Source organism: Tetrao urogallus (genome assembly GCF_951394365.1).
Source record: "Tetrao urogallus genome assembly, chromosome: 8".
In the NCBI taxonomy this organism is placed as follows: Eukaryota; Metazoa; Chordata; class Aves; order Galliformes; family Phasianidae; genus Tetrao; species Tetrao urogallus.
The window spans coordinates 36,662,733-36,685,267 of NC_136821.1; the positions used below are offsets into that span (position 1 = coordinate 36,662,733).

Here is a 22,535-nt window from a genome sequence, read left to right on the forward strand (position 1 = left end):
AATCTAAATCCCCCAGTGCCCCATCCCAACATATTTACGGGCTAACATCACCTCTTAGACAAACAAATGGAAACACTCCACATTAGAACACAAGACGAAAAGAAAAAAAGAGATACCTGATATTCCCTACTTGATTATGGCTCACATCAACCTCAGATACTGAATATTCTTTCAGTTCTTGCAGTCTCTGATGCAGCAAAGTCAATTCTTCTCTGTAGTTTTCCTCAGCGACTCTTAACTTTCTTTCAAAGTAGATTCTCAGTTGTTCTAATTCAGCCTCATGCTCGCTTTTTGTTCGCTGACGCTGCTCTTCAAATTTTTGCTTTAAATGCTCCATTTCTTCCACCTGTGATGCACGAGCCATGAGCTGCTCTTTCAGCTCTGGAATGGAAATAAAAACAGCATGAGCACTCAAGAGAGTACAACTACAAATGAAAATCAGCCATATCTTAGTTGTTGAGATAGTTGTAAAATGTTATTCCACAAGCAATAGGCAGAAACCAAGGTAGGAAAAGGACAAAAAGTGTAAGAAAAAACAGTTCTCCAGATGGCTTAACTTCGTAAGTGATGGTGACTTAAGGTTTTCATGAATCTACACAGATCAACTGAAGATAGAACTGCATTTCATGAAGGAAAAAAAGGGAAAAACGCAACACATACTTGGAGTGAAATTTTTCACAGCAAACACACAAACAAGGAGTAAGAGCATTAATTACACTGCTTACATCTGCTTAAGGCAGTAGTTGTTATGTACAAGGATCAGAGGAATCAAGTGACAAGCCAGGATTAGTGAGAACACTAACAGCACAGGCAAGGGAAACCCAATACTACATAGGTAGGTTTTGCCTAATCAGCAACATCTACCAGTATGAAATTAACAGAGGAAAACATCTAATAACTTTCACCTTTGGTGAAAGGTCATTTTTAAATCTGAGCAGTGATCCAATTGTCCAGCTGCTATGCTTTGGATCCACCACAGTAAGTCCTCAAACTAGTTCAAATGCATTGTCACACAATGACTTCAGTGGAGAGAAGCAGTGAAAAACCAAACACCATTAAGAACCCCTCATACAAGGAGAGATCCTCACCTGGAACACGAGTTTCCATCCTTGACCAGACTGACTCACCATCTCAAGTAACATGAAGGAGAAACAGAAAGGGTACAAGCAACACTAATGTCAGTGATTAGTCACATGGAATGTCATTTGAAGAGTTAATAAAGATTAGGACTACAGAGATGGGATATTCAAGAATTCAAGAAAATTCTATGGAGTGGTATGAACAAATGACAGAAAAAAAAACAACACCTTCACAAAATCCAATTATACTTCAAAAGCTTACAGTTACAATAGCTAAAAAATTCTGAAATTTTCGTAGAATCATAGAACAACTTGATTGGAAGGGACCTCAAAGATCATCTAGCTCCAACCCCTGCTATGGGCAGGGCTGCCAACCAGCAGTGCTGCAACCAGATCATGCTGCCCAGGGCCCCACCCGATCTGGTCTTGAACACCTCCAGTGATGAGGTACTTACAACTCCAGTTAGCCCAGAAAATTATGCTTAAAACAAATGGCAATATAATATGTTTAGACCAACCCAGTATAAGAATGCCATCTAATGTTACAATCTACCAAAGGCAACATACAGAGTCAAGGTTAAAATCACACCGCCTATTTTAATTCTTAAAAATTACACTTTCATTTATTATGTATTTATTATATATAATATATATGCTGTACGCATACAAGTGAGATATATTCTACTCCATTTCAAGCAAAAAATGTCAATTCCAACTTCTGCGCTGTAAAGTTGTGAGTGTAATAATTTACATCAGAAATCTTAAGATATATAAAATTCACACCACATTTCAAAAAGGAAAAAAAGGAGATTTAACAGGATCACGTGCTTTTGAAATATTTCTGCCTTTTTCTTTTAAAATAAAGTAGCCTATCAACAAATAAAAGAAAAAAATCCTCACAGCTACAACAAACCACTTGAAGTCATTTGGATGGGCACACACTCCACTGGGTGAAACACTGGATGGCCAGCCCCAAAGAGCTGTGTCAGTGGAGTTAAATCCAGTTGGTGCCCGGTCAAGAGCGGTGTCCCCCAGGCCTCAGTACTGGAGCCACTTCTATTTAGCATATTTATTAATGATCTTGACAAGGGGATTGAGTGCACCATCAGTAAGTTTGCAGATGACACCAAGTTGGGAGGGAGTGATGATCTGCCTGAAGAGAGAAAGGCACTAACAGAGGGACCTGGATAGACTGGATTGATGGGCCAAGGTTAACTGTATGAGTTTCAATAGGGCCAAGGGCAGGTCCTGAATTTTGGTCACAGCAACCCTGGGTTACCCTACAGGCTTGAGTGGCTGGAAAGCTGCCTGATTCAGGCAGCTGAATGTGAGCCAGCAGAGTGCCCAAGTGGCCAAGAAGGCCAATGGCATCCTGGCTTGGATCAGTAATAGTGTGGTGAGCAAGATTGGGTCATCCTGCCCTGCACTCGGCACTGGTGAGGCCTCACCTCAAGTACCGTATTCAGTCTTGGGCACCTCAGTACAGAAAGGACATGGAGGTGCTGGAGCAGGTCCAAAGAAGGGCAACAAGGCTGGGGAAGGGCTTGGAGAATATGGCCTGTGAAGAGAGACTGAAGGAACTTGGGCTGATTAGTCTGGGGAAAAGGAGGCTGAGGGGAGACCTTACTGCACTCTTCAAATACCTGAAAGGTGCCTGCAGTGAGAGTGGAGTTGGTCTCTTCTTACTGGTGACAGTACAAGAGGAAATGGCCTTAAGTTGCACCAGGGGACGTTTAGGTTGGATATCAGGAAGAACTTCTTTACAGAAGGGGTGGTTAAGCACTGGAATAGGCTCCCCATGAAGGTATTTGAACCATTCCTGGATGTGTTTAACAAACATCTGGATGTGGTGCTCAGGGACACGAGGGTCATCATTGGTGGTGCAGAGTCTGGCTGGAGGCCTGTAACCAGTGGTGTCCCCCAAGGGTCTGTGCTGGGTCCAGTCTTGTTCAACATCTTCATCAATGACCTTGATGAGGGGATAGTGGCCACCCTCAGCAAATTTGCTGATGACACGAAGTTGGGAGGATTGGTTGATACGCCTGAAGGCCTCAGGCTCAGCGAGACCTGGACAGGCTGGAGAGCTGGGCAGTAAGAAACTGGATGCGGTTTAACAAAAGCAGGTGTAGAGTCTTGCATCTAGAGAGGAATAATTGCACGCACCAGTACAGGCTGGGGGATGAGCTGCTGGAGAGGAGCTCTGCAGAGAGGGACCTGGGTGTCCTGGTGGACGACAGGTTGGCCATGAGCCAGCAGTGTGCCCTTGTGGCCAAAAAGGCCAACAGCATTCTGAGCTGCATTAAAAAGAGCGTAGCCAGCAGGTCGAGGGAGGTGATCCTCCCCCTCTACTCTGCCCTGGTAAGGCCTCATTTGGAGTACTGTGTCCAGTTCTGGACTCCCCAGAACAAACAAGATCAGCATCTCTTGGAAAGAGTCCTGCAGAGGGCCACAAAGATTGAGGAGAGCCTGGAGCATCTTTCCTATGAAGAAAGGCTGAGTGAATTGGGTCTGTTCAGCCTTAAGAAAAGACAACTGAAAGGGGACCTGATCCAGGTCTATAAATATCTAAGGTGTGGGGTGCAGAGTGGCAGGCCAGACTCTTTTCTGCAGTGTGTGGAGACAGGACAATGGGAAACGGCCAGAAACTGCAGCATAGGAAGTTCCGCACAAACGTGCGCAAGAACTCCTTTAGGTGAGGTGATGGAGCACTGGAACAGGCTGCCCAGGGAGGCAGTGGAGTCTCCTTCTCTGGAGATATTCAAGTCCCGCCTGTACACCTACTTGTGTGACCTGGTGTAGGGAACCTGCTTTGGCAGGGGGGTTGGACTCTCTCTGGAGGACCCTTCCAACCTCTACGAGTCTATGATTTAGCAGAGTGTTGTTAGGGTAGTATGGTTAGGTTGCGGTTGAATCCAATGATCCTTATGGTCTTTCCCAACCTGAGCAATTCTACAATTCTATGATTCGACATGGTGATCTTAAAAATCAACAGTTTTCTCAGTTGAAGTTATAATCCTGTACTGAATTCAAGAAGTAGCGTGTTAGTTCACTGACCAGGATTTTCTCCATCTTTAACTACACGACATTTAGTTGAAGTGGCAATGAAGTCATTTGGCTTTCACTACAGATATTTACACTATGCAGGCTGGAGCAGAGAAAGGAATGGAAAACAAGTGAGCCACACCACATTTTTTGACATCCAACTAGACATCAAACACTGACTTACCTTTCACTTCACAAACTCATCACACACCCAATCACTAGGGTGTGATGTACTTCACATATCAGTGACCTAGCAGTGCATTTCTGGTACACAATTAAACTCCTTTCACACCAACCACACGACCAAGATGAAACAAAATAAAATGCATAAGTTTTGAGCATACCACTTAACTCCTGCCGATTTGCTCGGGTACTGCCAAGTTGAGACCAAAGCTGCCTGACTTCTTCTTGTGATCGAGTCTTAAATTCTTCATGCATGATCTGAAGTTTTTCCAGCTATGGAATTTAATAACAATATTTCATTAAAAGCTTTTTTTTTTTTTTTTTTTTTCCTGATTCCTTACTTTACATGCAACATATACAGTTACATCAGAACAAGGTGGAAACATCAGTGATATCAAAACATTCATATCCTGACCCAGGATACCTGAGATACTGAGTAGTGCTTAACTATTAGATGTACTTTAAAAATGGATTTGCTCCCTTCTGATGCCACAGCTAACACTGCTAGCAAGAATCAAGTAGCAAGAAACACAAAATTCAGAAAAATCAAGAACATCACCTATATTAAAGTGCCAATCCTTAATACAGAGGAAGGAATGGCACCAAACTGCAGAACAGCAGTTGCATTCAAATGATTATTAATTGCTATAGAAGGTCCCAGAGTATGCACCTACTTTAGTTTTTTTAAAGAGCGTGCTTTAGTTTTTTTTAATTTAAACCCCTAAACACAGTTACCCAAATAATAACACAAGTATATGATCTGCACACATAGTAATCAATTAGTCAATGCAAAAAATCATCTTTACCTCCTTCTGTAGATTCTGTTCTTTTTCTTGGCTTTCTGTCTTTATATCTTCCAGGAGTTGGTTATGTTCAGCCTCCAGTTGTTTAGTTAATGCTGTGATTGCTAACTGGTGCTGCTTCTCCAAATCTACACATTTCTCTAAAATTGAAAATGAGTTCTGTTACACCATCATCCTGGCTAACAAGTAACAACCTGTACCTGTGTGACTAAAATAGGAATAGCACATATTCAGACCACTATGCTGGCTTACAACATTTCCTGTAGGATTCACAACAATAAAAGCCTTTTCATAGAGGTCTCACTACTTTCAGATCACTACAAATATCTCGAAAAATAAGGGATTTCAACATCTAAAGTTTCTACACAGTGCTACCACAGTTCTCTATTGTATAGTCAATGAATATAAAGATGTTATAATTATGAAATAAACAAGAGAGCTTGGCAAAGCAGATTATAATAACAAAAAGAGAATAGATAGAACGCTTACCCACGTCCCAGGCTGCAAAACTCCAGAGGAGGGATCTCCAGAAGAGATCCTTCCCCACTGGCAGTCAGCTCTTCAATGGGTCTACGAGAGAGCTCCCAGAGGAGCCAGGCTCCACCCCCCCCAGCAGCAAGATGAATTGCCTTCACCAGTGCTCGCCTCAGGTGATCAATCAGAGGTTCAGGCCATGACTCAGCAGTTCCCATACGTCTACATAACACACTCTTAGCCAAGAAGTAACCAAACAGTAATGCCAGAGAGATGAATACCTGCTCTCTGCATATACAAGAAGTATTCTGAACTAGAAGCACATTTTCTTAAGGGAATCAAACATTTCTGCACGGCCTACAAACACAGAATTTCTCCTACAACTACAGCCAGTAGCGAGAAATGAAAGAGATGACTTGGAAGAACTGGAGAGGCTTGTGCCATGCCTCAGTGCTGAGCACTCTCTGAACCCTGTAAACTTGCCTCTAAACCCTAAACTTGCAATTACTTCATTCAGTCAACAAATCTTGGTCTGTCAGAAAACACCTGCAGTAAACTGATTGTTTTTCAGCCATGGTGTTCTACAAGAGATTCACACTACCCTCACAGAACAAACTTTACAGGCACGGGTTCATGGAAACCTGGTAAAGCCAGTGCAGGCAGGGGAGAACAAGCCATTTTTAGAAATATGTCCTCATAGCAGCCAAAGGCCATCCAAACACAGTGAAAGCACCAGGCCTATGGCACATAAGAAGTCCACCCTTCACTTCTCAAACTTGGTCCTGCTGCTTGCCAGGTGGCATCAGAATTCAGCAGCGGCAGCACAGTATTCTCATTCGTTTGAGGAAAATGTTTCTCACATCTCTCGCTGACATAGAGTCTTGGAGGCTCAACTACCTGACGAGATCTCTCTCTTCACAGTATACGTATCTCGTGGATCCTCCTCATGCAGTTACTGGCAATAAGTGCAAGTAAATCACAATTCCAGTAAATGCATCAAATTTTCAATCCCTATCCAAGCTCTTCACAGTTCTATCTTCTACCTACACGTCAGCAGAGGATGTATCTGGTTAGGTATTCATCATTAAATTACTTTTAAAGATAATAAAAACTCCAATTACGCTAGTCTTAAAAGTCACTTACAGAACAGTACTTAAACAAGATGTCATTCCATCAAGTTGTAACTTGTATAAGATTCTTGTAACAAGAATCTGAAGGTGCATGTTTTAGTTTGAAGAAGTTTCCATGAATATGAACAGAAATCTTGATTAGCCTAAAGCTGGCTTTAATCTGTCAGCAAAACACCTTTAATACTTTCAAAGAAAAACACCTGTCTAGTGCAAGTTAAAATTCAATGCAGTTATGTGAGTTTTAAAAACATTTCTCACTTAGTTGCTGTTTTCAACAGTCTCATGCCATCAACCTCATTCTTGTACAAGGATATGTTTTGTATTTGCTTTTTTATATGGATAGCTTTGCTACTGCTGGATAAAGAAACCTGCTTTTCAGATCATAGCACCTACTTTCAGATTGTTCCTTCGCAAGAGAAAGAAGTCCCAGCTCTGCTTTGACTTTTTCTAATTCCATTTCCAGAGTTTTCTGCAGCTCTGCTATTTCAGCATGATGTTTTTTAGACAGCTCCTCACACGTGTATTTTAAATGCATCTCAGACTCCAACTCCCAGTCTCTTTTAAGAGTCTAAGACAAAAAGATATGTGCGTTATTAAAGCTAACATTTAGCAAATGTTAGCAAATTTCAAGCTACGGCAGGGGAGATTCAGGCTGGACATCAGGAAGTATTACTTTTCAGAAAGGGTGGTCAGGCACTGGAATGGACTGCCCAGGGAGGTGGTGGAGTCACCGACCCTGGGGGTGTTCAAGGAGAGGCTGGATGTTGTGTTGAGGGACATGGTTTAGTGGGAGCTATTGGGAATAGGTGAACGGTTGGACTGGATGATCTTTTAGGTCTTTTCCAACCTTGGTGATTCTATGATTCTAAATATCAGGTGTCTGGGGATTTTTTTCCCCTTTATATTCCACTTATTTGTCCACTACAACAAACATGTAGTAGACATGGGACTTCTTCCAGCTCTGGTTTATTAAAGGAAATTGTTCTTTTTTTTCCTCCCTCTATGAAGAACAAAATTTGTACCTCTAGCATCTGAATATGTTTCTCTTCCATTTCCAGTTCTATTTTCTTTCTTTGATCAACTGTGAAATAAAAATCCTTATTATTAATAAATGTATATACAATATTATGTTTAAATGACAAGTAGAAATATAGATGAACATTTTCAACATCACGCTTGGAGTTTGAATAGGTAGACCCTTGCAGTTATGCTGCTGCATGCCTATCTAATCCTATTGTTATGTTATACCCCAGTAATTCCCTTTCATTTTAGAAAGTGATAATTATCTAGCAGTTGTAACTGCTAAGAAAAGCCTGGAGGCTAAGGACAGCTTAATTAGTAAAGGAATGTCCAACTAAGCCCACAGAGACAGTATGACACTTTAAAGAAGTACATAAACTACCCTCCTTTTTCCACACTTGGAAATTCAAATGCCCATCACTGCCATTTTAGGCAGCAGTATTTCACTGCATAACACATAAGAGATACAATCATCTCTGTTGCCAGAGACATAGCAAAAGAGCAGCAGACAACAGCAAGTGGGAAACTTTTTTCAAATGTCTTCTAAAAATGCATGGGAAAAACAGAGCAGAAGACAGATACTATTATGTGCTTCATTTTCACTGACAGCTTCCCAGTTCATTCCTTGTTTCCTTATAAGTTCTGACTCAGCACCTCTGCAGGGCCATGAGAACACCAGAAAACTTCCTTTTCTTCCAAGTGCTGTTGCCTTAGCTTTAAACATCACTTCAAGTTTCTCAGTGGGAAATGAGACTCCAGAGACTGAGGTACTATCAGCTACCCAGCCAACAGTCAGATGTAAGATGAAATTTCATCTACAAGATAAGAATGTATGAGTTCTCACAGGAGTTAGGGTCATGTTCAATCACCACTTCCCTGAAAATTTCCTCTATCATTCCAGATAACAGCATCTACAATGCTCACATTTCTCCTGCATCATCTAATTTTAGATCCTCTTCAGGTCCTTGCATTCAAGCATTTCTAAGTGGTTATGTTCAACTTGCAGTGCCAAAGTGCAGATAAACAGCACTGATTCAGAGAACTTTGCTCAGACCCCCTTGTACTCCAAAACCCCATTAACCCAGCAGTTCTTTATATTACTTATGCTCTTCTGTTCTCGGGTCAAAAAGCCACCAAAAATATTTCTTCCTCTCAGGAAAGGAGAACTAAAGAAAAGTTTCCTACAAGTTCTTCAGTGAATTGCTGCAGACCTCACCTTTGTCCAGAAGTTCCTTAAGCCCTGCCATATTGTTCAGAAATGGTTCTCTGATCTGAAAAGGGGTAAATACCCCCCAAATGGGCACAGAGCCATCAGCAGGGCTTCAGTATTGACAGCTGTGGCTTTCCTCCTGGTTCTTACACAGAACATCTGGTACAAGTTCACACTGAGTCTTTCAGATCCTTTTCAAGTCCTTTCTCTTACTTTTGAAACCAACAAGTGGGCAAGGCAGTAAGTTTTTACACATCTTGTCAGAAACACACCAGTAGTCAGTGCTGACTTAGGGCAATAAAAACCCTTAAGAAACACGGATAAGAGCTCTACTCTTTGCACCAAGTAAATTATTTGGGACAGCCCTGTCTAACACTTCCTGAAAGCAACTAGCTCAATATACTGCTGTTTTACAGACACAACTGCAGAACATGCACATAGTTGAAGAAGAGTTAAGATTAGGTCTGGATAACTTTATTTTTGCCCTTCAAAGTTTAATCCTGCACGTGCAAGTCTACCCACTATACCTATTCTAGGCAATATCAGCCTTCAATCATAAGGCCGAATCTACATCACGATGGAAACCCCTGAAGGCAGAATAATACTGACTGAATTTCAATATCTTGCCTGTTATTCCCAAATTTAATACCTAATTCTTGCTGATACTTTGACGTTAGGTCTTCTTTTTCCTTTAAACAACGTTCTTTAATTTTCTCCCCCTCCAGCTGATGGCGGCTTTGTAGAATTGCTATCTCCTGAGCACGCTTATCATTGAGCATCTCCCGTAGCTCCACAAGTGCAATTTCCTTTTCTTTTCTCAAGTTAGACTGAGTAAGCTCAAGCTGGGAGGTGTGCAAGTTATTTAAACTTAGGCGTAATGCTTCCAATTCAAGGCTGTGAAGCGTCTGTAATGGAGAAGAAAAAACATTTTAGCGTCTCCTCCAACAGCAGGTGTTCACTTCCCCCCCCCCCCCCCAATCATCAGTTTCAGTTTGAATTGCTTTCAACTGTTAGCACCTCTAAGTTTTGCTTTTCTGTACCTGAAAAGTGTTTCGTCATTGCAGAGACAGAACTGACTTCTGTAACAGTGAGATTTACCAACAATTTTCAGTGCAAAGTAAGTTTTCCTTATCTGCCTCTTAACTGCAACTCTAACAAAATACCTTCCATATGTCCATTCTCGTACAGTCTTTGGAACAGAGCACATGTACATCCCATTCCTTCATTGAGTATTACAGAAATTCTCTTGTCACTGTTTATAACACGGTACATAGCAAGGTTCTAAAGTGGTATTGGAAATGTGGTAACTAAATTCAACTAAAATAGTGAATATCCATCAACTAAAACTGGCAGCCAAAACATACTGCCTGAAAATTTGTAATTCCTAAATAACCTAAACAGTACACCAACATCTTACATTTAGACCTAGTCAAATTTAGACAACTAGACCTAGTCAAATTTAGACAACTAGACCTAGTCTTGCCACTTTACATTTAGAAGAAGTGTTAAAAAAAAAAAAAAAAAAAAAAAAAAAAAAAAAACACTAAACAGTAAATACTTAGAAGGAAGTCAGGTTTGCAAACCTCAATTTTGCACAAAAGTAATTATTCAACAAATGTAATTAGCAGAATAACTAAAATGTTGGGGTTTTAAAATGTATACATTTATTTATTAAACTTATAAAGAAAATAAAAATCAAATTCAGTTTCCTTTGAAATTAATGTTAAAATACAGCCACAGAGAATGACTCTGAAGAGCTCCTGCAGAAAAAACCTATTATCACCCACCAAGGAAATATCTGTCACTCAATTAAACATTATATGAAATAGCATGCCTAGTATGGACAAAAATTGCAGACCCTTCTCTTCACAATGAATACAGTAATTGCTGTATTTATTTATTTTACCTGTGACTGGAGCTGGGCACGCTCAATCTCTGCTTTGTGTGTGGCTGCCATTTGCTGCTGAAGTTCATCCAACAGCTGTAGCTTTTCTTTATTAAGTTCAGCACGGAGCTCCTCCATTTCCTCTTTATGTTTAGTAATAAGTTCAGAAATTTCACGGTCATGCTCTCGTTCATGTACCTGCACAGAATGCTCAGATAAAGGGCTTTCTTCATAACAGTGCTGGTTAGCCCCCACTATAAAGTTACTGATTGAAAATTCTCCTTTCCCCCGGTCCCAAATCAAAGACAAAATAGAAGAAAACAATTGATAGCTTTTTCCATCTCCAGAACATTTATCTTGCTTAGGTGACAAACAATGCAGAATAAGTTTATTTTTCTGAAGTAAACTTGATTGCACTATTTACCTTTTTTACTAAAGCAAGCTGTTCTACTCTTTCTTCCTCCAACTTCTTTTGCTTTTCAACTTTATCTTTTATTTCAGCATTTAATTCTTCTATCTGAAAACAGGGATACAAACATTTGCAATGACTACTTTTAAGTATTCAAAAATCCAAAACCTGCCACTACTGGTGTTGCCTACCTCCTTCTTGTGTGTCAAACTCAGCTTAGTTAATTCTGCAAGGTGCTGAGTCTCCATTTTAACAATTTCCTCCTTATAATAATTCATCATCTCAGACTGTGCCTTCTTTGCATCTTGTACAGACTGAAAGGATTCCCGCAAATAATTTTCAAGCTCCAAATGAACCTTCTTCAAATGAGCTATTTCTTCAATCAGTTGGCTTTCTTTCTCACTGTATTCAGTACTTTTTGCCTTTATTTCAGCATGAAGTTTACTAATTTCCATGTTGTTGAAGTTCAACCTATCCTCATATCTTAGTCTTTCACACTCCTGTGCTTCTTTGAGGTTTTGCACTTCAGTATTAACTTCATGTATGTTTTTCTCAAGATCTGCTACGATGCTAGCATTTGTTGCTAATGCTTTCTCTGCTTTTATTAGATCCTTCTCCATGATTGATAATCTCTCTCCTAATGCTGTTTTCTCCTTCACCAAGAGTGCTAAGTCTTGCTCTTTGTTATTGATTTCTGCTTTGAGCAACTCCTGTTCTTTTAGCATTGTCTCTTCCAGTATGGTTTTCTGACCAAGTAGCTCCATTACTCTCTGGTTTTTAGCCTTCTGAGCATCAAGCTGGTTCTGCATTCGATCCCTTTGACTTTGCAAAGCAGCCAACTGACGTCCAAAAAGAGTCTGTACTTCACTCGTTACAGAATCAGAAGCTATTTTCTGCTCTTGAACTTCCTTCACTAACTGCTCCTGAGTTCGCAGCTGCACCATCAACATTTCTTTTTCCTCCTGGAGGTCTTTTACCATTTGTTGCCAGGTAGAGGATTTAGACACTTCTGCTAAATGTTCTGTAACACAGTAAGATTGGCTTCCATCCTCATTCTGTTGCTTTACTAGGAGGTTTATTTTGTTTTCAAGTTCTTTCTCCCTCTCTGTTTTCTGAAGAAGTTGTTCTTCACAACATAGCCGTGCTTCACGTTCCTTATTCAGTTCCACATTAATTTCACAGAGCTCAGCTATTGTTTTCTTCCATTTTTCAACAGCTTCTTGGGTCTCCTGATGAGATTTCTTCAAGGCTGACTCTTTTTTGCAGAGCTGCTCAGTTAGCTTCACACATCTCTCTACTACACAAGCTCTCTCATCATCCTTTACATCACCATCGTCACTTATTTTGCATTGCAGTTGGGAGCCATCTGACACAAGTGAAATGAAGGCCTCTGCTTCCACCTTGGTCTCTTCAAATGCCTCTTTAGTCAAACTGCCAATGCATGATTTTTCATCAAGGTCAAAGTTTAGTTGAGGAGGTTTAAAATCTGTGCTGGGATCTGAAAGCACACTACTGTTTAACCCAATCCTACTGCATTTATCTTCTTCAGTGGTATAACCTTCAGAACAGCCTGACACGTATGACTGCTCTGGTCTCTCTGTGAAGACAAGATATTTTGATAGTATCTCTTCATCAGTAGCGAAAAATCCTAGTTCTGGCAACGGTTCTTCAGACAAGTGATCTCCACTACTTTTATTATGCTCTCTGGTCTTTGAGCACACAATTTCTTCCGATTCATCCCTTAATGAATCTACTGTTGGTTGACACTGGAAATCTAGTTTGTCAGGATCTAGCTCTTCTCTAAATCGGCGTGGTTCATTCAACATCTCCTCAAGCTTCACTGTCTGCAACTCCAGTATATCTGGTACAGTTTGTATTTCCCCTAGGTTTTTATTGGACACAGTCTCTTCATCATGCTTTTGCTTTGCATCTTTACTTTCTGCAGCCTCAGAAAGTTGCTTTTTATTTAATTCACGGATGAAATAATTCAGTTTCTGAATCCCTTCATTCAAGTGCTGTTTTTCCTGCTCATATTGCTGGGCTTCCTTGACCTGCTCTTCTGCCTTTGAAAGTTGAGACTTAAGATCGCTAATTAAAACTTTGTATTGAATCTCAACCTCAGTTTTTTCTCTCTGGAAGTTTTCCTGCTGGTTTTCAAGTTCCTTTCTCAAATTTTCTTTACTAATTTCAGATTCATAAAGACTATTATTTAAGTTAGTTATTATTCTATTTAAATTCTGAATGTGTTCTTCAGAATTCAGAGCAGAAAGTTCTTTCCTTAACTGTTCAAGTTCACTTTTATGTTTTAAAATCATTTCTTCTTCATATATCTGCTTGGCTTCTGCAATTTCTTTTCTGTGACATTTCTCCAGGTTAGCCTTCAAGTGCTCCAATTGTCTGCAAACATCCTTTTCATGATTCATTTTCAGTTCTTCAATATGTTGCTGTTCTTTCATTTTGATTAAGGTTATTTCGTTTTTTAATTCTGTTATTTCTGAGTCCCGGAGAGAAAGAGTATGTTGTAGTATAGACAAATTGAATCTTTCTGATGCCAGTAGATCCTGGAGACTTTTAATACAGTCATCTTTTTCTCCTATGCTTTCATATAGCTGTTGCATTGCATCTTTCGTACCCTCTTCCATTAGGGCAAGCGGATATTCCTTATCTTTGGTATTCTTAAAAATAAAATATTACATATGAAATTTACCACTGAAATACTGACATGCTTTAAGTTCCTTAAGTCTCATGTTTTTCATGTCTCTTCACAATTAACATTTCCCCTTAAGTACAGAGTAACATTGACCTCATGCACAAATTATATGTTCAGTGCAGGCTCTTCCTCCGAAAAGAACCATAACTACTACTAACTACAACTCATAACAGTAAAGGTACTTTATACAATTTTACCTTTTGAGAAGATTCAAGCTGTACCTCCAGGTCTTGTGCTCTTTGATGCAGCATCTCCAAACGTGCATTTTGTTCTTGGAGACTGTTCTGAAACAAGGACATTTGCTGCTGGGCTTCTAATACCTCTTTCTTCCCAGAGCCTTTATTCTTCAGCATCACATTAACCTGAACACATAAGTTTACTCCCAGTCAGAAGAAAGTTTATATAAGAATAGCTCCTAAACTAATCCCACTGTACGCATAAGATGTATTGTATTTGTTGAATACAGATTTATTCTATGTATCATCTTCCTTTCTCAGTAGATAAGTAAAATCCTAAAAAATCACACAACAGATAACATGTTTGAAATACTATTACTCACAGCAAAGTATAACATTAATTAATTCACTTCTACAAAGCCCCCCAAAATGAGACAGGACTTCCAGTGGACTGGACATTTTAGTAAGAAATCAACGAACACAATCTTTTCTACAAAGGATTTCACAGTGAATAGTAAAGGCTTTTTTTCCTCCCACCAAATGGTAAATAAATAAATAAATAAATGCATTTTTCTAAAAACTTTGCTGAAGCCAAGAAAACATCAATACGCTCAAGCCAGCATTAGTACCTTCACCTATCACCAAACTGGTCAAAGCTCAGTTAGAGTTGAAGCTGTCCAGTACTAGGGAGGACAATAAAAAAGGTTTTTTCAAATACATTAACAAGACGAGGACCAGAGATTGGTCATTACTTGATGAGAATGGTAACCTTACAAACATAGACAAAGCAGAAATGTTTAATGTCTTCTTTGCCTCTTTCTTCAAGATCAATCATCAGCTTTAGCACCCCAGGGGCAGAGGTGGAGGACTGGGGCTGCAGTAGTGATCAACTCCCAGCCAACCCTGAACTTACGTGGGATTTTCTGTTCCACATAGATGCATACAAGTCCATGGGGCCCAAAGGGATTCCTCCCAGCTTCTCAGAGCTGGACAATGTCATCGTAAGTCCTTGCTTAACTATTTTTCATCAGTCTTAGGAATCTAGAGAGGTCCCAGTTGACTGAAAACTGACATTATTTCAATTTTCAAGGGCAAGAAAGATGACCCTGGTAAACTTAGACCTGACAGTCTCACTTCAGTGCTTGAAAAAATTATGCTGAGAGATACTGGAAAAAACACCTGACATGCAATGAGGTCATTGATAACAGCCAACATCAGCTCATGAAAAGAAGGACCTGTTGCATTAAATTTATTTCCTTTTATGACAAGGACACCCATCTAGTGTGACCAGGGGAAGCCAGTTGACATTTTTTTTTGGATTTCAGTATAGCTTTTAATAAGTTTTCTCCCAGTATCCTTCTGGACAAAATTCCCAGCATACAGCTAGACAAAAATATCATGTGATGAGTGAGCAATTGGGTAATGGATTGGGCCCAAAGAGTTATACTAAAATAGAGTTACATCAGGCTGGTGGACAGCAACTAGCAGGGTTCCCTAAGGCTCCACTGTAGGACCAGTTCTCTTCAACGCTTTCATAGATGACTTGGATGTAGGTTCTGAGCAAGTTTGTTGATGATATTAAATTGGAAGGAGCTGGTGACTCCATCGCTGGAGAGGCCTCACAGAGAAATCTAGACAAATTCAAGAGCTGGGCAATAACCAACAATGCGAAGTTTAACAAGAGCAAGTGTCACTGGATTCTGCAGGAAAAGAAGGAGCAAGTCTGGCTTTCCATACATACTGGGAGGATTAGATGCTGGAGCACACTCCACCGAAAAAAAACCTCGGAGTCACAGTCAAACGTGAGTCAACAGTGTGCCAAGTCAGCCCAGAAGGCCAACCATATTCCAGGTGCATCAACCACATCGGTAGCCAGTCAAGCAAAGCGATTGTTGCGCTCTACACTGCTCTGGTGCAGCCTCACCTTGAGCACTGTGTGCAGTTTTGGGTACCACAAGGCAAAAAGGACAGAAAACTACTAGAACAGGTATGTCCAACTCAGCCTACAGACCAAGCGTGGTCAGCCCATTCTGCAGCTAACCCCACAGCTTCACAGCAGCGAGTCTTCCCCACAGAGCAGCCTGGCCAGGTCCCAGGCACACACTCATTACTCAGCAATAACCAAACACTAGTGTGCGATTGGCACTGGTACTAACTCAAGTTATGGCAAATAACTATGCATTTTCATACATCAGATACATACAGCCCTATGAACAGAGAAAAAATATGCACCCATGCTTCCCATTTTGATAAAGAAATTTGAGAATGAGCTTCAAGATTTCTAAAAATGATCAATTTCCAGTATATTTTCCATTCCACTTTCAGTCAACACAAATACATTTGTCTGATCATGCCTCCTTACCAGACTGCTATAACATCTGTCTTCCCAGAGAAAGAGATGCCCTGCTTCACAGTCACACCTTATTCGTGTACGTATTGCTTTTCAGCAGTACTTACATTTGTGAACAAACATTTTCAAGGATGAAGTACAGGAATAATAAAATTTCATCAAAAATCTCTGATGAGCACCTTGAGACCTCACTAAGAATTACAATCATTTCCACCAAACCAGGCTGATGCATTAGTTTCACAGAAACAAGGTCAAATATCCCACTAGTTTAATGTTTTTGTTGCTCTCCTTTATGTTTTAATAATAATTTTTTTAAAAAAAGTTTTGTTAGTTATATACATTAACTTTCTTATAAATTTTATGCTGACTACTCCAAAAGTAATGCCTCCTATTTAATTATGTTGGCCCACACTATCACAGGCAGATGTTGAAATGGCAGTGGTATCCTACTGATTTTTTACAACATGGCACAAAGACTCTTGTTCATGGCTGACAAAAATGAGTAACTACTGGTGACTGAAAAACAGTGTCTTGTAGCTGAGAATTTGCTCTACCAAAGCATTGCATTTCAGGCCTTGCCCTGAAATCATTTTCACGTCTGCACTGCAAACTGTACAAAGAGGTATGTGATAAGCATGAGATGTGGTGGGTTTTTTTTGTTGTTGTTTTCTTTTTTAATGTTAATATTGCAAACACATTTCTTTTTATTCCCTCTTTGTAACATAGTTAAAATTAGGGAAGGAGCACACCTGATGTAACTGAAGTTGTAAGCCATGGATCTGATCAGCTACGTGTGAAGCCTCTTCCTGCAAGTCATCCCAATCCTTTCTTGTTTGTTGAAGGCAGCTTGTTAGTTTCCTTATGACTTCATTCTGCTCTTGAACAGTTGCTTCCTACATAATGCACAAGAAATACTTCTGAAATGAAGACATTCTTATACTAGGAACCCTTAAGGAACCCTTAAATCATGTCTTTGTGCTAACCAATATGGTTACATGGAAGACTTAATAAGCTCACATGAATAGACCAGAAATATTTCTGTTAAAACACAATAGGAGGAATGATGAAAGAAATCTTCAGCTAATTGCAAAGAGATGAAGGCAATTAGATCTGTTCTGCATTTTTTTTAAGCAAAGGATAAGATACTAATAATAAAAAAACTATTTTAAATGTTAAAGCTCTTATTCGTGTAAAAGCAATTAATTTTTTCTATAGGCAACAAAGTTACTTATTTAGTACGCTCTGAAGTCTTCCCTATGTCATCTCTCCAGTCCTGTGAAAGAAAGCTAATGAGATGTGCTACATCATATTTTTACAGTAATCACATCCTTTTCAATGTATTTCTCACCATCAGGAAACATCTTTTTCTTCTATTAGGACTTTGAAACAAAGAACACGCAAAGCAGGAAGCAAATATTCTTTGGATGCACTCTATCATTTACCTTTACACAGAAATGCTAGAGAAAGGAATTTTAAAATATCTTTTCAAATATTTTTTTTTTTAGAGGGAAAGGCATACGTAAGTTTAATAAAGTTCACCTTATCCTACTTAATCATTTGTCCATACCAAAAAAATATCCCTAAAAGGCACAAAAAAACCCCAAGCGTAAATGATTTTATCATTTTGGAGTGGTGAGGAAGGAAGCCTGCGATACCATGTGAATGTTCAGGAATTTACCTAAGCACTTCAATAAAAATCTCTCAAAATAAAACTACTTCATTGACTTTACGAACATTTCAAGCACTTATGAACACTTCAAGCAATATGAAGGCCTGAACAACGGTTTCACAAACAGGTAGAAGGAAGACATAAGTATTGCTTTTGGTAGCATATGTTAACAAGGTGAAATGCTTTTCAATACAAGCAATAATTACTTTGGGTTTTGCCTCCTACATTTTTAGATTTAAAGTGGTATTATTCCCGTTATTATGAAACATACCTGAAGCTGCATAGAGATTCTATGCTGGCTAAGTTGATCCTGTAGTTCATCCATCTGCACAGTCAGTCTTTCAACTGCTTGCTGTTTCTCCAGAAATCTTTTCTCTAACTCAGCTATTCTAGTTTGACACATCTTATCATCAAGCTCATCACATTCTGCCACAGAACATACTGCAACTTCCTTCATAAAAAGAAAGAAAAATGATTTTAGTCACCAATACAAAGCATCATTTCCATTTTATGGCAATTCTGAATATAATTTGAGATGAAAGCTTAAAATTCGAGCAGATTTATTTTAAAAAAAAAAAGAGTCAACATTTAAACTCTATAAATAAAGTTCCTGTTAAATGAAAGTTCTTAATTCTTTCCAAAATTCAGATACTTTTCCTCATGGGTAATTTTCACATGATACTTCAAGCAGCAGATGTAAACTAGGGAGATTTGTGACTCTACAGCACCAAATGGTTGTGAAGAGCCATGCTGACACACTTGGGGATATGAAATACATTCAAATTTACAAGTTGAGGGCACACTACCAAAATTAAACAAGGTTTTTATTTCTCTCTGTGATGACTGTTCTCTAGTTCATTCATAGGGTGGACTAGAAAGGGAACAGGAAAACGAACAGGAAAACGAACAGGAACAGAGTTCTTGATTTAAAATTAAACTCAAGTGCAACCAGCAATTGCAAATTAATATTCAATATACATTGAGTTTCTGTGGTGTTTAACAGCAAAACCAGAACTAAACGCAAAGAATAAATTGCTCAAATTAACAGTGCAGCTTCTTAGGAGCACTATCATTACAATTCTATTGGTAAAGACAGTACATTATATTTTAATTATGTTTTGTTCTTAATATATGAACCAATACAAGAAACAAGCTTACTTTTCAATTAAGTAAATCTTTCAAAGTTCTCCAGACAAGCTCTATGATTTTAGTCCAAATGCTTCTCTTACCAATCAATTTTGCAGCTATATATATATATACATATATATTTACACACACACACACACACAAGCACCAGTTTTAGACTGCAAAATAGAGATATCACATCACTTAACATTTTATAGCAACGCACAATAACTAATCTATCTATATACAGCATTTTATTAAGTTACATTCTTCATTCACATAGATATTAGCACCTTTTACAAAATATATATTCTTGTACACTTACTTCAGCTGCTGGATGGATTGCTGTATCCTGGATGGGCAAATCAGCACTCCCCTGATAAATAAACAAAACAAACCACATCGTGGCCATTTTTTCCAGGTACATAAGGAAAAGCATGATTATTTTGGAAATACGCTAAGCGTGAGCCAGCAAGATCCACGACAAAACAACACGTAAGTGACAGAAGAAGACTGACTTTAATGCTAAACTCCGTTGATCATACATGGTCTCATAAATCATAGAATCACCGAGGTTGGAAAATACCTCCAAGATCATCCAGACCAACCATCCACCAATCACCTATGTTTTTCACTAAATCACATCCCTCCGTACAACATACAAACATTTCTTGAACACCTCCAGAGACAGCAACTCCACCACCACTTGGGCAGACTGTTCCAACGCCTGACAACTCTTTCAAAGTTTTTCCCTAACGACCAACCTGAACCTCTCCTGGTGCAACTAGAGGCCATTCCCTCCACTTCTATCACTAGTTACCTGGGAGAAGAGGCCAATCTCCACTTTGCCACAACCGCCTTGTAGAGGAGGTTGTAGAGAACAGTAAGGTTTCCCCTGAGCCTCCTCTTCTCCAGACTAAATAATCTCATTCCCTCAGCTGCACCCTGTAAGACTTGTGCTCCAGATCTGCACAGCTTCATTGCCCTTCTCTGGACATGCTCCAGGGCCTCAACATCTTTCTCAGATTGAGGGGCCTGAAAGCGAACACAGCACTTGAGATGCAGCCTCACCAATGAGGAGTACAGACGGATGATCACTGGCACATATACTTAATTAAGTACAACTGCTTCAAATATATTAAACTCTCGCCAAACAGAACATAAAGCAAAAAAGACATTAGCACTATTTAAAAGAAGCACCCCATAGCCTATCTTTATTTCAAATCAGCACTAAGTAATTTCTACTGACTGCTTTCTATGTAACGTAGAAAGCAATTCCATTTGTTTTAAAAAGCAGGCTATTTTGACAGATGCTATAAGAGTTTTGTTTTAAATTTAAGCTAATACAAATTTTTTAAAAGTACTGTTGATGAAGTTACAGCATGTCTTTTTCCTAATGCTGACAGCTTAGTATGTAGCTTCCTAAAAGCCTTTGCAATCCTCGCGTTACATTCAAGATCTCCTGAAAGTACTAGGGATACCTCCACTGCAGAACAGAGGATAGCACACACAAATGATATCCTCCATCAGGTTTGCTAATACACTGATTTGATACTGTTGTATATTCTTATACCAACCGCTGGAGAGCTGCTTTTTATGCAGAAGGCACTGCCTCCCTGAAGCTCACAAATCTTCACAGAGAAAACATACTGAAGCACACTCAAAAAATAGTTTCTACATAAAGCCCCAGACTGAGATAAAGTTTGTGGCAGCCATAGTTACCTTGTAGCTTTTAGGGCTTGTGAAAGCACTAGCAAACCACTTCTGAAGCAAGAAATTCCCATTAAAGTATTGTTCAAAACTACGTTATTTTCATTATGAGAGAGAAAGAAAAAAGCATCCACAGCTGACAAAAATTTGCTTAGGAGGTGAAGAAAGCAACCAATCAATTCAGGCAGCTATCAGTAGATGTATGCTAATCTCAAGCTATACCACAGGCTATACCTTTCTATACTTGCTAACATGACTATCTTCAGCACTCACTAAAGGGCCACTTTTAGCAGGTCATTAGCACAAACCAACCGAAATACATCAGGCAAACCCACAGATACATTTTAAAACAAGTCTGTCAACTGTAGTAATGTCTATGCTGGCTTGGCATGACAGCATTTGATAAGAACATGCTCAAAGATTTGTTTTTTTCCTCCAGAAAAGGTTAAGTATTTGAGCCAGCAAATGTGACATGAAACCAAGTATTAAAAAGTCCTGATACTTTTGCTAATCTACTATGCGCTTCAGACTGAATCTGCCATTTCATGGATCACAGCCAGACATTCAGAAGCATGCCAAAAGAAGTTCAGTGCAGCAAAAGCTGGCACGATAAATTGAAATATTTCACCTACAGACAGCACCTAGACAAAGCAAGCCATCCATTCCATACAGTAGAGATGTTTAGATAAGATTCAGTTAGTGGGGGAAAAAAAAAGCTTTTTTAAAAAAAAAAAATTTCCGTTATTTATATAATTTTTTTTTTTAAAAGTTAATTACTACAAATGCAAAAAGTCATTTCACTTGTGTCTCAGTGGCAGCCAGCTGACAGCACCGAAGAGCTAACCACCCAATTAAGCAAAACAACCACCTGAGATACTTTCTATCTGCAGTTGGACTGAAGTGGAAACACGAGAAATACTAAGATTTACCTCTGTCTCTGTTGTTGTCTCTAGGAGGTTGGTGTCTTCAGCCTTACTCTCTACACCCTTACCGACATCGCAGCCTGGGGCCATTACTGCGCGCTCTTCCTGTGGAACGTCATGCGTGTGGACAGACGAGCCCTTCCTCTTCGGCGTCTTTTTCTGCGACTGCGCGACATTGCTTTTTGCTTTGCGTTCTCTGAAGTGAGCAAACTGTGCATAAAAGATTGGAATAGATACAGGGAGAGGTAAACGAGAAAAAGGTAGCAGGACCACAAGATTAACACACTCATAGGTGACAAAGAATATCCCAGCTTGATAAAATATATACATCTGCAGAAAAACTGCTTGATCTTCTTACTTCCTACACATTCAGAACACACCAGATATCTGTTCAACTACACAAGAAATCTCACACTAGTACTAAAGACTCATTTCAATACAGGTGACATGCAAAGTTTCAATGACAACCCAGAATTACGAAGACAGATTAGAAAAGGAACAAATTGTTAATATATTAGAATCATTTGGGGGTGGGGGAGTGGGGGGTAGGAAAGCAGCCTTTCTGCAAGACAGGCAAAAACAACAACCCTTAGAAATGCATCTAAACAGATCTTTGCCAGTCTAAGCATTAAGACTA

General features: G+C 39.3%; 1 protein-coding gene across 1 annotated transcript in view; it reads right to left on the bottom strand.

Annotated features, from left to right (window-relative positions):
• The window catches only part of PCNT (pericentrin), a gene marked incomplete at both ends in the record, with an annotated part of 92,714 nt that overhangs the window by 65,041 nt on the left and 5,138 nt on the right, over nt 1-22,535 (bottom strand). The window contains 15 exons of the mRNA XM_079539331.1: nt 117-381; nt 1,089-1,130; nt 4,466-4,577; nt 5,111-5,247; nt 7,105-7,279; nt 7,734-7,792; nt 9,591-9,846; nt 10,848-11,024; nt 11,251-11,343; nt 11,427-13,910; nt 14,143-14,307; nt 17,221-17,364; nt 18,412-18,591; nt 19,591-19,641; nt 21,905-22,108. Coding sequence (XP_079395457.1) covers nt 117-381; nt 1,089-1,130; nt 4,466-4,577; nt 5,111-5,247; nt 7,105-7,279; nt 7,734-7,792; nt 9,591-9,846; nt 10,848-11,024; nt 11,251-11,343; nt 11,427-13,910; nt 14,143-14,307; nt 17,221-17,364; nt 18,412-18,591; nt 19,591-19,641; nt 21,905-22,108 — 4,544 coding nt within the window. The remainder of the gene's footprint in view (nt 1-116; nt 382-1,088; nt 1,131-4,465; nt 4,578-5,110; nt 5,248-7,104; nt 7,280-7,733; nt 7,793-9,590; nt 9,847-10,847; nt 11,025-11,250; nt 11,344-11,426; nt 13,911-14,142; nt 14,308-17,220; nt 17,365-18,411; nt 18,592-19,590; nt 19,642-21,904; nt 22,109-22,535) is intronic.